Source organism: Mizuhopecten yessoensis, unplaced genomic scaffold (genome assembly GCF_002113885.1).
Source record: "Mizuhopecten yessoensis strain PY_sf001 unplaced genomic scaffold, ASM211388v2 scaffold11133, whole genome shotgun sequence".
Lineage (NCBI taxonomy): Eukaryota > Metazoa > Mollusca > Bivalvia > Pectinida > Pectinidae > Mizuhopecten > Mizuhopecten yessoensis.
Window position 1 is genome coordinate 3,146,343 of NW_018408896.1, and position 16,877 is coordinate 3,163,219.

Genomic DNA, 16,877 nt, shown 5'->3' on the forward strand with positions numbered 1-16,877 from the left:
ATTATTCTTTATAAATAAGTTGTGGTGAGTGAATTAAACTAATTTTTTTAATTAATTTGAGTTAAAATAAGTTTATTAAGTTTGCTGTGGTATTTGTTAAACCTTTACAACAAAAAATAATAGTATCAAAATAATCGAAACGTGAACAGGCAGTAGAGTCTAGCTCAAAACAATAAATATGAAAAGTTATAACCTTAAACGAGATCTGTTCTTTTAGATGTATAATACAGTTATATGATTGTTTTTTTCCATTTCAAAGGATGGAATGGTATTTAATCCGGATATCATTTTATAAAATAATTTTCATTTTACAATATTTTTGTTTTGATCATTGTCAATAAGACGCTTACTGGAAAACTTCGTCGTTCAACGTTCAACGATTGAAGCAAGTCGCCCTGATGGAGTGATGTGGACAGTAGTTATGCCATAGCTCAATTATGTAATTCACCAGTACAATACTGTTTAGGTAAGGAATACACCGTTGACACATAAATTTAGCACAGAAGGCTAGGTCAGTAGGCACACTGCACGACGCGTTCACTACACTTTTTCAATAGCCAGATTGGAAGACTACAGTAGAGTTAGTAGGGACTGATCGATGATGTTTCTAGCTGCTGTAACGTAGCTTTCTGACGACGAGAGATTTTTTTTATGTATTGCGTCGTCAGAGCTACGAAGCGGTCCTATGGCAACTAATGGAGTAAAATCAAAAAGGGTAATCTGTAAGTGTAAGATTACATATAATTCACTCCTCATATGACAGGTCAAGTACACTCTGCCGATCGCGATTGAGCTATAAGTTATAGCTACAAAGACCTATATTAGCTATATTATTAAGTTAAAGCAAAATCGCATAAAACATTAAAGTTTATGGTAATGTTGACTGCAAAAAGCATACATTTAGATGTTTATTTTCATTTTTCATCAATGTAAAATTTCTGCTTTTGCATGATGCTATCTTAATTATCCTTTCTATATATGGCCTGCATGGCCAAATATAGTATTACTACTGATGCCGCCATGTTTACTACAATTTCCACAATTTTAGACGTCTGACCTGTATCGGAATTGAGACGAACTTTCCAACATGGCTGTAGGTATCCTAGATGTTTCAGCCCTACCTAAGTCTAAGGTCACAGGTGCTCGGGCACATATTGCAGTGATGTGCGAGGGTGTCAGACGATTTTCTCCAGAGCCGAAATGCCCCAAGCTGTTACGCCCCAAGCTGTTACGCTCCAAATTTGATTCATATCGCCCCAACCAATATGTCCCAAAATTCCATAAGGCCCCAACTATTTCGCCCCAAAAAATTCTTTAATGAAAGTCACTTATTTGACAAATTTTAAAGTGCAATATCTACCTTTTGTCAGAGATGTATACGTCACTGATAATATATTATATTATGTCATATACGTCTCTGCTTTTATGTTATATTCGTAAAGATAAAAATTATAATAATAAGATCTGTTGCCATTCGTTTGATGTTTATATGTAGGACATAACTCTTGTGCCATAAATCGATAACTTACCATATCTATATAGATAAATATTTTTGGACGAGACCAAATGTAATTAAGTTCTATGAATTAATGAATACTACTAATATAAAAACACTGAAGAAACTTTGTACTTTTATCAGAATATAACAATATTTTACCAATCTAATTAAAATTATATCTTCACATCGCTCCCGTTTACTGATATGTCGCGTTGAAGATCTAACAACATCCCGTAGAGGGTCACGTCAGAGGTCAACATGAATACATTATCGTATTTATAACAAGCCAATCAAAACGCGACATAACTCTTTCTTTAAACCAATCAGAAAGCAGGACCTGTAGCATTTAATGCAGACACCTCGTAGCCCAGTGATTGTTTGAATATTGCGAAACCTGTCATTGGTTAATTTTAGTTTCAGGTTGTTAAACTTTTAAACGACAACATCACCAGAAGAGGAAGTCTATCTTATTTCAAACAAAATCCACAAATTGTACAAACGTTGTCTTGTAGATAGACATGGGCGCCGCCATTTTCGATGCTCATTTGACACCTCTCGGTCTTTTATCATAGCAAGTGTGTTCCGAAATCATTACATCATCACTTACAGAAATGCGTAAGCTCTCATCTGATTGGTTAATGCAAAGGTCACTGAACATGACCCTCTACGGGATGTTGTTAGATCTTCAACGCGACATATCAGTAAACGGGAGCGATGTGAAGATATAATTTTAATTAGATTGATATTTTACCTCCTCGATACAAATGTGTATATATTATGAAACAGTACTGTGTACTACCGGCTATGAACACTACAATTACTATATATTATATTGTAAATATGTTTCTCTATATACATTGTATTGTGAAAGAGAATAAAGTTGAATTGAATTGAATTGAATATAGTATGTAATTGTATGTTAGGCATCTATTTATATATTTTAGATAATATGATAAGTGTATAAGATAATTAGATTCTATACATGCATGTCATTGATCGAAAAAAATTCAACAATATCCATTTTGTTATGTGTGTTGCAAAAGAGAGTGTGTACTTATATTTGTATATAGATCTACTCTTTCTTCCACATAAGTATTATTTTAATTAACAAATTAAAAAAAAGCATAACTGTAAAAAATAAAATTGTGTTCTGCCAAGTTACATTCTACCGGAGACGTATATATGTAATATTTCAAACCAACTTAATCAGTTTTGTTCTTCGTCGTGGAAAATTTGAAATAGCTGATATTCATGCTGATATGCCAAATGTTTAGGGTAAGAACAGTATGTTTGCTTCCCAACTGATGTAGCCCGGGCCAAAATGCTTATTATGTGCATGTGATGGCACATAGTTGGGCATATGTTTTATTTTTCACAAATTGACTGACAATCTCTTTCATCAATACGCAAACTGATAACTCATCCAAACAAAAATATTTAAAAAACCATCATATGAAAATTAAAAACAAAAATTAATGCCAATTGAGTGAAACTGGCAATTATTACCGCCACTTTTTTACGATCAGAACTCGTTCAATATAGGTTGGTAGCGGCTGTGGCGATAAAGAGTTTTGGGATGAAATGGATTTTGGGTCGTAATATGGTTGTCATATTTTGGTCGTAATGAACTGAAAATTGGGGCAATGTGAAATAAAGTTGGGGCAAAACGTCTATAATTCATGTGCAATACACATATATATCACATAAATTCCAGAACCCGAACACCTGTGCCTCAGGTTGGATGTTTCTGTAATTTTTGTGTAAAGACCAAAAATGCTGGAAAATCTTCAAATTCAAAATCAGCAACACACGTACAAGCTCATAATTCAAACAAAGTACAAAGTTAAAACATGAGTCCAAGTGAAAAACAAAACGTATAAAATATCGAAACGACTTTTTGGATGTACCAAAAATAACTTACGGGAAACAATTACTAAACATCTTGGTACCAAAATGACTGAGTACCAAAACCTCGGTACCCCATTTGAATTTCTACTGAAACTACTGATTACCTAACATCTAGAGTGTTTAGACAGTCCCTTATCATGACAGTATGATTAAGAGATCATCCATTATCCTTTGTAAGAACTCCCTGTTTAAGGAGGGGAGTGGGGATTTACCTTTCAAATTGGAATCCTAGATGTTTCAGTACCCAGCTGTAGTGTTGGTATTCCATCTTTGCGTATTGTAGTTATCTTCTCTTGTGAGCAGGTATTGATTGTTACGTCATTGGTTGGTGTGAGAAAATTACGTCGTTTTCTCAAAAATTGATGACGTTACTCTCACAAACCAATGATGTAACAATCAATACCTGCTCACAAGAGAAGATAACTCTGCAATACGCAGAAAGGGAATACATACCTATAAAAATAAGGTTTTAGTACTTATTTTATAAAACTACTGTATGCAGCATTGAAAGCATGCACGGTACAGTGTTATTTTCACATGACATATCGATGCTTTAAGCTGATCATTCGGAGAAGGATAAGGACAAAAGAATGAAATCATATTTGACGAGTAACAATACATTTAACCTAAAAACAACTTTGTAATATGTGTTTGATTTGGTGCAATTTGCTAAAAAAAAGTGATCGAATATAGTAACCTGATAACTGCATGTGTATATATGGAGGCATCTCAAATAGTTTCAGAGGGTAATAGGATGAGAAAAAACACTCTGATCTTTTAAAACAATAAGCTTTGTCTCTAGTCTGGAACTAACAGTAATTCTTACAATCTTGAGTTGAAAATTTTAGCTGCATGTATGAAATAGCTGATGAATCCTCCCACAAAAAGTGAGAAAAAAACTGGGCTGCCATGTAATACTTATAGTAGTTAGTATTCACAGTGATCAATATCTTAACTGTGTTACACATTACAATCTCACAAATTTAAACCTGATTACATAATGTATTATTAAAGTGAAATTGTTCGTTACTTCAGCTGTTTATTTTGTTGTTTTGTTTTTCATCTGCAGAAACTGAATCCAAACAAAGGAACAATTAGTGCAGCATTTGAGAGAACTCCATAGTGTTGCTGTAACCATGGCGACAGGTGGCTTGAACTTGCCACCCTCTGTGGTGGCAAGAAAGGCCAAGATGGAGGAGAATGAGCCCCAGAAAATGTCCCGAGAGGACTGGAGGAAGGAAAAAGAGTTGGAAGAGATGAGGAAGGCAGGAACAGCTCCAGCCATGAAGGATGAAGAGGGCAGGTTTGTAATACAGCAGTATACAAGTTTTTGAATATAAATAGTGCTAATTTTGGACTGATTCGTTGATATCATCTTAGAGACCAATGTTCATTGATCATACATATTTTACCAGTATGCCTAAAAGAGAAGTCATCAAAATTTTACATGTAATTAGTATATTGTTAGCTTAAATGTAATTTTGTGATAAGCACAAAATTCAACACAGGATTATAAGGATTTGAAATTAAACACGTTTCAGTAAATGGTTATGATTTTTATACGCCCGTCAAATTTGACCGAAGTAATATGGTATGGGGTTGTCTGTCCGGTGTAAACTTTTGTTTGTCTGGCAATCTCCTACATTATTCGACTGATCTCTTTGAAACTTGGTTTACATTATAATCATGATATGAAGTTGTGTCTCCCTTAACAGAACTTCGATTCGACAATTTTTGCAAAAGTTATTGCCCTTTGTTTATTTCAGTATTTGATTTTTGTCCGGCAATCTCCTCCTACATTTTTAAACAGATCATTTTGAAACTTGATATACATTATAATCATGATATGAAGTTGTGTTTCCCTTAAAAGAATTTTGATTCGAAGATTTTTGCAAAAGTTATTGCTCTTTGTTCATTTCAGTATTTGATTTTTTTGTCTGTATATTTTCTTCTACATTTTTTTTAGCATGTCAGCTAACCACTCTTAGAATGATGCAGATCTTATTTCAATATAACACTATATGGCATTCGACGGGTGTATATTGTTCCGCCCCGCGGTACACTTGTTTGATTATATCACAGTTTCCATATACCTCATATATATGCCATTGTGATGATTACAGGGACATCAATCCCCACATCCCTCAGTACATCATGCAGGCACCCTGGTACTTTGGAGCAGAGGCAGCCACGCTCAAACATCAGCGCCAACAGCCAGAGAAACTCAAGGAACTTAGCTTACTTGGAAAACTCTTCAAGAAGGGAGTTATAGAGGTATCATTCCATTTTATTTTATCTCTTGTAAATTCTTAAACATTTATGTTATGTTCCAGAAGGACTCTCTGAGACAATGTTATTGCTCTCTGGTATGATATGTATCGCGATGAAACTATTATTAACAGCTTTAAGATGTTTACTTTCCATTCATACTTCAATCTCATTGGCTCATTTGTAATAGAATAGTTGGGTAGTGAGGAAGGCAGTTCACTTTGCACATGATATTGATTAAAAAAATTGTTGTCAAGATAGACAATATATAAAAATCATTTACTTGTTCAAAGTCACTTAGACAGAAAAAGAAATAACATTGGATTTTTTTTCACTTTATATGACACAAAGAGTTTGAAAAAAATTGATGAAAATGTTTTTGAGTATATTTTTTTTTTTTTTTGTATACAGATGTATGAGTTAACTTTTACACACCTGTTGCTTAGCAATAACTTAATTTTAGTCTAAATGTAACAGCTTGTTATAATGCTATTTGGGTTTTGCACTTCAATACATTATGAATAAGTTATACTTGATGCAAGTCAATCAAAATTATTTCTCAAATTAATCTGGCAGTGGGCAATGTACGAAGAAGTATAAACACTGCATTCATGTGTATTGGTGTTACACTTGGGTAATTCTGGCCAATTTATATGCTAATGGGTCAGATTTGTTGCTTTATAGAGGATTTTATATTAGCAAAGTGATAAGCGGTAACCAAAAAAGTTGAATTTATTTTTCTTTTATACTGTGTTCTTAAACAGGGTTCTGTTGCCACAAAATACAGGAAGGGTGCATGTGAAAACTGTGGCGCTCTGACACATAAAAAGAAAGATTGCGTTGAGGTAAGAACATATATATGTCACAGTTATTATAACTAAATAAATACAATGTAGCATTAAAACCCTGTTTATGTCAAAGTCAATGTATGTTTGTCCCATAGCAGTTCATTCTGATACATATTGTATTTAATCTTTGGTTTTAACATCAATTACCTGGGCCTGTTTTTCTCAATATCAAATAAGAGTATTTAAGACAAACTGGTTTGGCAAACCTGTTCATCTGAAATAGGCTAAACATTTTATAACAAATATCCTAGCCTGTTTATCTCAAATGCTCTTACCAATTTATATTAAATGATTTTCATGATCCTGACAACTTCAACAGAACAAGATTATAGAATAATTGATTATTCATTTCTTACAATAGAGACCTAGAAAAGTTGGTGCAAAGTTTTCTGGAGACAATTTTGGCCCAGATGAGCATATTGTTCCGATTCTGGAGCATGACTTTAATGGGAAGAGGGATCGATGGAATGGCTACGACCCGGATGACCATCAGCGGATTCATGAGGAGTGGGCCAGAATAGAGGAGGTATGCTGTCAGCTCAGTGCTCTGTGTATCGTTGACTAATCTCTAGATGTTTAGTGTAGATGTGTGTTTCCTGTACTGTCAAATCAACATCAGCACCAAGTGTTGGACAGTTTGAAACCCAGATAAAACAGACATTCATGGTAGCACAGGAACTTAAATACAAACATACAATACAATACATATTCTCTATCTTAATACTTTGAGCCAACCACATACTGGCTCATTGAGACTGTCTGATCCTAACTAGTAAAATGTCAATTCATTGCCTTTATCATCCAAGAACCATGTACAATTGTTATCATTGTATTTTTGATCTGCAGGCAAAGCGTATGCTGAAGGAGGAGAAACTAGATGCTTCCTTCAAGGCGAGGGAGGGAGAGGAGCAGGAGGGCAGGGCTCACAACAGTGAGGATGAGGATAAATATGCTGATGATGTTGACATGCCTGGACAGAAGTTTGAAACCAAGCAGCGAATTACAGTCAGAAATCTCCGTATTCGAGAGGACACCGCCAAGGTTGGTTTGTTTACAAATATGTTTGAATTGGATGTTTGGTGAAATAAAAGTGTGTTTTAGCCTAGGTTTCCCTTCCTCCTCTAAGGTGCTCTTGCCTTTCTTTAGACTTGCATAGTTTTTGTAAACAAGCACTGTTAAAGTTTTCAAAATGAGCTACAAACCCGGGTATCCTTTCGACAGCTAATATCATACACTTACTGGTGAGTGGTGACTAAAATGTTTTTGTGTGGTGAGAAATGATGTGGTCCTGAGAGGCAATATCTGGAACTAGGCAATGAACATAACTATTTATATATACGGATGTACATACATTCTCACTGCTCTTTCGACAAGTACTGACTAAATTGTAGACATCATTTCTTATTTTACTAATTTGCAGTATTTGTACAACTTGGATCCTAACTCAGCCTTTTACGATCCGAAAACAAGATCCATGCGTCAAAATCCATTTGAAAAAACAAGTCATGACCAATCTGAGTGAGTATACGTGTCCAACAAAGTACAACCAGTCTGGTGCATACACAATCTTTTGTAATCAGTTATTATAGTATTCTGTATATTGATCTGGTTGTGAGGATCAGTATTATAAATTTAAAACTAACAATTACAGTACATGATGTACCTTGCTGTCACATTTAGTTGAAAAATTTGTTAAACTCACACAAATGCTTTGAATTTTGAATTTTGTTAGATGATGGTACAGTGGTTTCTTAGGTAAAGATCTTCATCAAACTTATTATAGATGTGAAACAGTTGATTTACTGTTCATTTTCTTGTAGGGTTCAATTTACTGGTGATAACTTCGTGCGATTCTCCGGTGATGCTCATGAGTTCTCAACAAAGCAAGGTAAGTTACAGAAGTTTCAAAGAAAGACTTGTTTTCACCTAAATGTCAATTATAAGGGGAAAAAACTGTTTTCACTTAAATGTCAATTATAAGGGGGGAAAACTGACTTACATTTTGCAGAATTAAATGCTAATTAAAAAATAACTGCTTCAATTGAAGCTGTAGTCTCAAAAGCCCAGTGTAGTGTTAAAGCCCTATTAGCAAAGTTAAGTTTGTTGGCTATAGAAATAGGGATATTAAGAAGTATTTTGTTTTGTCTGGAGCTGGAGTTCCTAAACATGCAGTAATTGAATAATGACACTAATTCTGTATGTAGTGTTTGCGTGGGATGCCTATGAGAGCGGAACTGATGTCCACCTCCAGGCTGACCCCACCAAGCTGGAGCTTTTGTCTAAGGAGGTAGACAAGAGGAAGGACACTTTCAAAACGACAGCCAAGGATAGCATCCTGGCCAAGTATGGAGGGGAGGAACACCTGGAGGCACCATCCAAACAGCTATTACTGGCCCAGACTGTAAGTTAGAGGTGCTGGAAGGGTCCGATAATATTGAATCTGATAAAATTGAGGCACAATTGAAAAACAGAACTTTGTTTACACAGTAGGTGTAATAAACAATACCCAAATGTACAATCTAGTCTTCAACTTCTGGCAATAGTACACCTGGGTGTTCCTGGTGCAGAGGGACAATTATTCTATAACATTCCCACCCAGTATATAAATATCGTATTTCTTATTATTGCTTATATATACTGAACAAAAAAAGAAACACACAATTAAATTATGCAATCAATAGCCTATGATATTTTAGGAAATTTGTACAAAATTTTATATCAATATGAAGGGACAAGTCTACTCTTTACAATACTGTTGAGGAAAAACCTGTGTGACGTCACTCATGTCATCAGTAATTACTCAAAGTGGGATACCCGCGAAAAACAAAATGACACTTCAGTACCAGGTGTGGGCACCTTTTGCACGAATCCCTGCACGGATTCTCCTATGCATTGAATTCATGAGAACATTTATTCGCCTTAAGGGAATGTTGTTCCATTCTTGTGTTAATGCTAGCGCTGCGATCAACTGGGCGCGGTTAGTTTTTTTTTTTTTGACGTTTCCTAATACGCCTGTCCAGCTCATCCCACAGATGCTCAATGGGAGACAACGGGGCTATATGGGGGCCATTCCAGAGGCTGAACGTTGTTTGCCGTGAGAAAATCACGACAGACTCTGGCAACATGCGGTCGAGTATTGTCTTGCTGGAAAATTAGGTTATGACGTCTGAGAAGTGGAAGGACATGTGGTTGGAGGATCTGGTCTCTGTATCGAACGGCATTGAGGTTTTGATCCAGGACCACTAAGGGGGATTTTTCTCCATGGGAGATGCCTCCCCAAACCATTACAGAAGCCCCACCGAATCTATCGCGTTCAACCACGTGTGTGTCGGCGAAACGCTCACCGCGTCTGCGATATACCCTTTTTCGTCCGTCTGAGCGTTACAGACAGAATCTAGACCCGTCGGTGAACATCACACGCCTCCATCGACACATCCCAAACCTATTCGGGCCATGTCTGCGCATCCAGTCAAGACGCACTTGCCGCCTCCGTGGTGTCAGAGGTGGCCCGACATAAGGTCGGCGTGCAATGATTCTCTCGGCACGCAAGCGGGTCCTGGCAGTTTGAGGACTAATGGGTCTGCCATGAGTACCTAAGGTATGCTACGAAGTCTCTACAGCAGTCTTGAATCTGTTGCGCAAGTGCGACAATCGAATCGCCCTGTCTTGTCGTGCAGTTGTTACAAGCAGACGACCGCTCCTGGGACAATCGGAAACTAACCCAGTAGCACGGAAACATGTACAGAGACGGTTAATTGTACACGGGCCAACACCAAACTGCCGTGCGACAGCAGTTTGGCTATGACCATCCATCAACATCGCAATTGCTCTACCCCTCTGAATTTGCGTTAAGTGTGGCATCTCAGTCATTGGCGAAATCAAAATGCCAACGTGGAAAATTAATGTGGCTGAACTTAGAGTATCCGTTGAGATTATTTGTTTGAAAAACTAAGGCTTGGCTTGCTTGATCACGCCGCGTGATTTGGACTAAAGAAGCTCACAAAGTCACACAATGACATCGTCACGCTTGGCTGATTTTAGGGTAGATTGTTGAGAAGGGAGATCGTTCTTGATGTAATACCTGACCAAATATTCCATTATTTCCTTACAGCTAAGGTTTACTGCAGGGGGGGAACTTTGTGCGTTTCTTTTTTTGTTCAGTATATTATCAAGGAGCAAAACAGTTTTAATTACAAATATGTGTCAAGTGAGATTATTTAAAATGTGTGCAGAAAGTGTCCTTTAAACAGGTGTGAAATATTTTGTAATAGTTTGTAAGAATTAAAAAGAAAATGCACATACATGTATAGATAGAAACTGCACAGGTAACCTGAAACTTTCACTGTGTGTAAAATTTGTACAGATATATCAATATATATATCAATATTTGCAAGTGTAAAGCANTCAAGGAGCAAAACAGTTTTAATTACAAATATGTGTCAAGTGAGATTATTTAAAATGTGTGCAGAAAGTGTCCTTTAAACAGGTGTGAAATATTTTGTAATAGTTTGTAAGAATTAAAAAGAAAATGCACATACATGTATAGATAGAAACTGCACAGGTAACCTGAAACTTTCACTGTGTGTAAAATTTGTACAGATATATCAATATATATATCAATATTTGCAAGTGTAAAGCACAAAAGAAAAGTAGAGATGGACATTTTAATGTTACATATGTACAGCCCACACTCATTTGCTAGCTGTCAAAACTCCAGAAATGTATGTCAACTGGCCCTTTTCCATTATGTGGTTAGAATTGTCCAATCCCATATATATGTACTGGTAAATCTGTTTTGGGGGAGGTAAGCCCTAATGAGATTCATATACAGGTCAAGAAAATATTGGCTGGAATATATGTTCCTGTCTTATTCTTTCTATGCAATTTGTCGATAAAGATGAATGTTTGGATATTTGCAGGAGAACTATGTTGAGTACTCACGCCATGGGACGGTCATTAAGGGCCAGGAGAAGGGAGCTGTTCGTTCAAAGTATGAAGAGGATGTGTACAACAACAACCATACAGTGAGTTAGAAACAGATGTAAATAAAGTAAAAATTAATATACAACCATACATGTATATACAGTAGTTTAGAACCAGATGTAAATAAAGTAAAAATTAATATACAACCATACAATGAGTTAGAAACAGATGTTAATTATCACTGTCATTAATACGAAGTGAAAAATAATTATACAAATTAATTTTTAAAAATAATTATACAAATCAATTTTTTTCTCTTCAAATCTGACCCCAAAAACGTACCTGCGCACTATACGCGATTGCGCACTTTACCTGCAAATTTACAGTAATTACATTTAAACCAAAATAAAAAGCGAGTTGGAAACATGTACAGCACCGAACTATGTCTTCTGATACAAAGTCAAAATTAATTGCAGAAAGTATTACAAAATAATGGTTAATGTCAATTTAAATTTCAGAGTGTATGGGGTTCGCACTGGAAGGAGGGACGCTGGGGTTACAAGTGCTGTCACTCAATAGTCAAGGAGGCCTACTGTACAGGGGAGGCCGGTAAAGTAGCTGCACAGGTAAGCAGAGGATGCCACTCTTACAAGCTATATCATACTCAGTTATCTCCCTTCGATGTGTGGGCTAAATACAATGTACTTTGTTTCTTGTACATTAATGAAAACAGTTAATATTGTTATAATGTTATGATGTTGAGAGATATTTTTTATACTACTGAGAGGTTTATTAAGTGTTTGAAGAGATTTCTATACTCTAGCGTTTGTAAACATTTGAGAGATATTTGTACTGTTGAAAGAAAATTGTACTACAGTTGCATTTAGAGATATTTTTAGTGTTGAAAGATTTGTGTACAGATTGTTTTGAAATTTGTTTGAACTGTTTAGAGAGAAGATTTGTGCTTTTTAAATCTTACTGTATATTTCTTTAACATCACAGAGCCAATATTTTAAAGTTTTGTCTCAAGAACATTTACAATTAAATTTTCATTTGTCTTGAAGAATATACAAAGCATGTTCAATATCAGTTGGTATGTAGATTTGTTTATTTGTAGCATCATTTCTGACTGACCAATATCCAAACATCTACATGTGTTCAGTACCTTTTCTTGCTCATATTTGTCCATTCTGGCTTAAAATGAGATGTTTCTATATCTGTTTTTATTGTGGTTGATTTACATTTATTAGAAATAAAGAAAAAAATGAAGTACTCAATGCTACATGATTTTATATAATATACCAAAACTGCTATAGTGAAATGTCTTTCCTAAAAATTTGAAGAATATACTGTTTAAGTTAAAACACAAAATGTTTGTGGATTCTTTCCTTCCTGGTTTGACGCCATTTAGATCGTTTCGTGGTACAAACTTTTGTGGATATCCTTTATCAACAAGCAGTAAACATGTATATCATTCAAATTTGTTGTATTTATGTTCGTGGTTCCATAGCAACCACGAAAACCAGGAATGTTTATACACAACGGACATTTCATGTTATACAGTACCCAGTACTTGAAGTTTGTCAATATGATTTTGTGTTGCCCATTAAGGTAATCTGTGAATTGTATGCTATTGTAGAACATGTTGATGATCGAGAACCAAGACCATGCTGGTTCTGAGGAGGAGGAGGAGGAGGAAGCCCCAAAGTCATTACAAGAGGTGAGCGGAGAGAGATCTTATGTCTTTGATGTGTATACACTTTATATAGGTTGTCACGGTTTACACCAAGACTCACCAATGTCAGGGGATTTGTATGCATTTCATTGAGGTAGTCTGAGCTTGGCCTGATGATACATTAAGTACTGATGCTTTTGGAACTATTAAAACCAAAAATAAAACATGCATGTCTTATTTATTGATTACAGTCAAATAATACACATTAAAAAATGCTCATAATTTTGTACAAATTCATCCTTTTCAGACCATTGAAGAGGTAAAGGTTTAGGTGATGTTGGGCTAATCCAGAAAAAAAAATCATAATAAAGATACAGACATTTCTAACCACAGATATTAGGAAATACTTATATATTTTGATTACTAATAAGTTAATAACTATGAATTTCTAATGGAAACATGCATATTGAATAGCAACTTTTCAATGCTCATGCTGGTTAAATTGGTTACATGCATATGGGCTTCATGGAAAATGGACTTAACTGATTCCCTTGTATTCATACAGCCTAAACATTGACAAAATTACTTTCAATTTCTATATTATTTGATGGAAAATACTAAAAGGTTTTCTCAAATATGCATTTCCCTGTGTAGCAACACCAAGAAAAATTGAAATTAAAAGATAAAAAGAAAAAGAAGAAAAAGAAAAGGAAGAAACATAAGAAGTCATCAAGTAGCAGCAGTGAAGAAGAGGAGGACGAAGAAAAAATAAAGGAAAAGAAATTGAAGGAGGTAAGAAGCATATGTTTAAAGTTAAAAGTTAATTTGAATGTTTTATACATCTACCTGGGAACTGTACTGTTAGCAATGATAGAATCTATCACCCCTGTGTTATAGAGACAGAGCTATCTCAACCCCTCCCCCCCCAGGGAAAAAAATTGTTTGAATATCAGAACAAGTCTTTTTTGCAAAGTGCTACATGTCAAAAAGCTTATCCATAGGGTTTAGATCCGTGTCAACATCACACAGGAGTGATAATTAAACATCTCCTACAACCCTGCCAATAGGAATACGTTGCAATGGTGAACCCATACTCCCTGGTAACACTGCATAAAGTGATGACGTACTAGTGACATTTTCAGGATAATAGCATGTTAGCTGTTTTACCCTAAATAAGTATTTTCCTTAGCTGAAATAGGAATGTACCTGTAAAATGTGGGAGAAAACAAGATCATGGTAAAATCTTTCCTTTAATTGTAAATGAATAGAATTTTACCAGTCTGGGCCGGTAAAACACAGACTCATATCTGGTGATAAGCCCACCCCATACTTCTGATATGTTTTCATGCACAGACCCCCTGAACTTTACACGAGTAAAATACAATTATTCTGCCAGCAACATCATCAAATATTAAATAAAATTGTAAAACTAATATGTGTACATCATACATATAATGTGTAAAGGGAGATAACAATTCGCAAATTTTACATTACACAATGTAGATATTAATTGTTAAATTTTACCTGATTGATATCAGTATTTTGTGAGATGTGCAGTTACTGTATGTGTTTATATTTGTCATCAGGCGTTAAAGAAAGAAGAGGATCACCAGAAGAAAATGAAGGAGTTTATGAGGATGGATGAGAGGAAGCGTCCCTACAACAGCATGTATGCCGAGGCAGCCCCCACAGAGGAGGAGATGGAAGCTTGGCGACTCAAACAGCGCCGCATAGATGACCCAATGTCCAACTTCAGTTAAAAGTCAACACATGTATGATTACAATATCACAAGGCTGCATATCAGATGACCACAAAATTAATTCTTAACATTTGAAGGATTTTTTTTATTTTTTTTTAAATTTGAAGATGTATAAAACTCAGTACATGTATTATAGGGGTTTTTTGAAAAAAATATCCTTACAGAATTTTTCAACAAATTTGTTTTGAAATTTAACAAATTGAATGGAACTTTAAACTTTTGCTTTGAAAAGACTCCAAAGGGAAATATAGAATGCTACTTGTAGAACATTTTCTGGCTCCTGCTCTTTATCAGTGGCATTGAAGAAAAATTGTGTAGATTCCATGTCATGTTTATTTTAAATGTCTTTATACACAGTGTTTGATCACGTCATGTATAGTACGACGTCATAGATACCACAACATCATAGTGCCAGCTATTGATTGAACTATTTTTTGAAAGTTTTGAATTTTGACAGTCAGATAATTATATTTATAAATTAGTTTAATGTGTTCATTGCATTCAGAACCATTGTTAGTGTTCTGTTTGATAACGTTGTACAGTCAAAATAAACGTGAACACAGATCATTTTCATCACACCTTTTACAAAGTAGAAATTTTGTGGCATGATAGTCTTCTGGGGATGAACATCAGCAACTGTGTATTGTTTTACAGAGTGAGTGTGAAATATCTTGGATGATATTAATTTCAGTCATTAGAACACATACAGTAACACACATGTATGCACACTGGTGTGCATAAGTAAATATTTCTCTTTGGGGCTGAATACAATGTAACTGTAAATATACAATTCTGTAAAAGTGGATATATTCTGTGTAAATAGTTTGGAAACCAATTTTTCACACATGTACAGTTGCTGTGTGAAAATGTTTACCTCCGCAGTACTGCTGCAATATACACACAGAAATGTGTCAGTATGTGAGTGTATGTTTTCATACTGATTCATTAATCACACAAGTGATAATTTCCACTGCAGGAAAATTTCCTTTTCGACAAATTCAGGTTGTTAAGCCAGCTTAAAGTACAGGATTATAGCAAGCAATATGTTTATCTGGTGTTTGGTTTCTAAAAAGCTTGAGTATTGCTGAGTCTAAGGAATATGAACTCAAAAAATAAATGAAAAATAACTTTTCTGGAATCTCAAAATCGGGTTTGGAAATTTAGCTGATAATATTATATGGAATGTTGGTGATGAGCAGTTGTAAGATTTTTATATATAATTCTCTATGGCTATTGAGTGACTGTGTCGTTGAAAGTTACTGTCGTGTGAAAGTGTTTGACTGGTGTAAGTTATCTTAAGAGATTTTATTTTATTTATCTTTTCAAACAAATTTGTAGTACAAGGTATCCAATACTGGGTCACCAACCATATTTTAGTGTCAGCTTTTATGCTTGTCATATTAACAATCATAAACAATATTGTAACTATCTATGATATGGTTTAAACAAGAACAGTTAGAACTGTACAAAATGTAACAACAGAACTAAGAGTGACACTGAATTATCTATTGTTATCAGAGAGAAGGTCTTTGTTATAGATGATATTTCGTGAGGTTTTGTAGATATCATTCATGGACCATTCATTATATACATACAGCATTGCCATCAATTTATCAAATAAATATTTACAATGTCACTCTTCAGCCTGTTATTTATAAAATGTTTGTTTGAACTTTAGATTCAAATGACCTTTCCAATTGTCACCACCCATCTGTTACAATGCTTTGGACTGGGTATATTCGTTTTACTTGGCCAAAATCTTTCCTCTCATCATCAGTAGATGTACTTCGTTCACATTGTATTGAGAGAGCCCAAACAAGAATCTGAAGGATGAGAATTGGTGAACTATTCAAACATCTTCTTTATTTCTCAGAGTCGGAGTCTTCAATATTTTAGTGTTTTAATATAATTTAATATAAATAGTAAAACTATATAAACAGTTGTAATGGTTGTGTTCACAGTGTCATGTACATACTGTAGATACTGATACAAAGGGA

At 35.0% G+C, this 16,877-nt stretch overlaps 1 protein-coding gene across 1 annotated transcript; it reads left to right on the forward strand.

Moving 5' to 3' along the window:
• Window positions 1-336: 336 nt before the first annotated feature.
• Window positions 337-16,516, forward strand: LOC110466443 (pre-mRNA-splicing factor SLU7-like). Its single transcript, XM_021522933.1, has 14 exons — window positions 337-466; window positions 4,476-4,709; window positions 5,530-5,680; window positions 6,439-6,519; window positions 6,884-7,048; window positions 7,369-7,563; window positions 7,943-8,040; window positions 8,343-8,410; window positions 8,727-8,923; window positions 11,442-11,546; window positions 11,964-12,071; window positions 13,085-13,165; window positions 13,775-13,912; window positions 14,707-16,516. Exons 2-14 carry the CDS (start codon window positions 4,543-4,545, stop codon window positions 14,878-14,880), a joined length of 1,728 nt encoding a protein of 575 aa, XP_021378608.1. The 5' UTR covers window positions 337-466; window positions 4,476-4,542; the 3' UTR covers window positions 14,881-16,516.
• The last annotated feature ends 361 nt before the right edge of the window (window positions 16,517-16,877 follow it).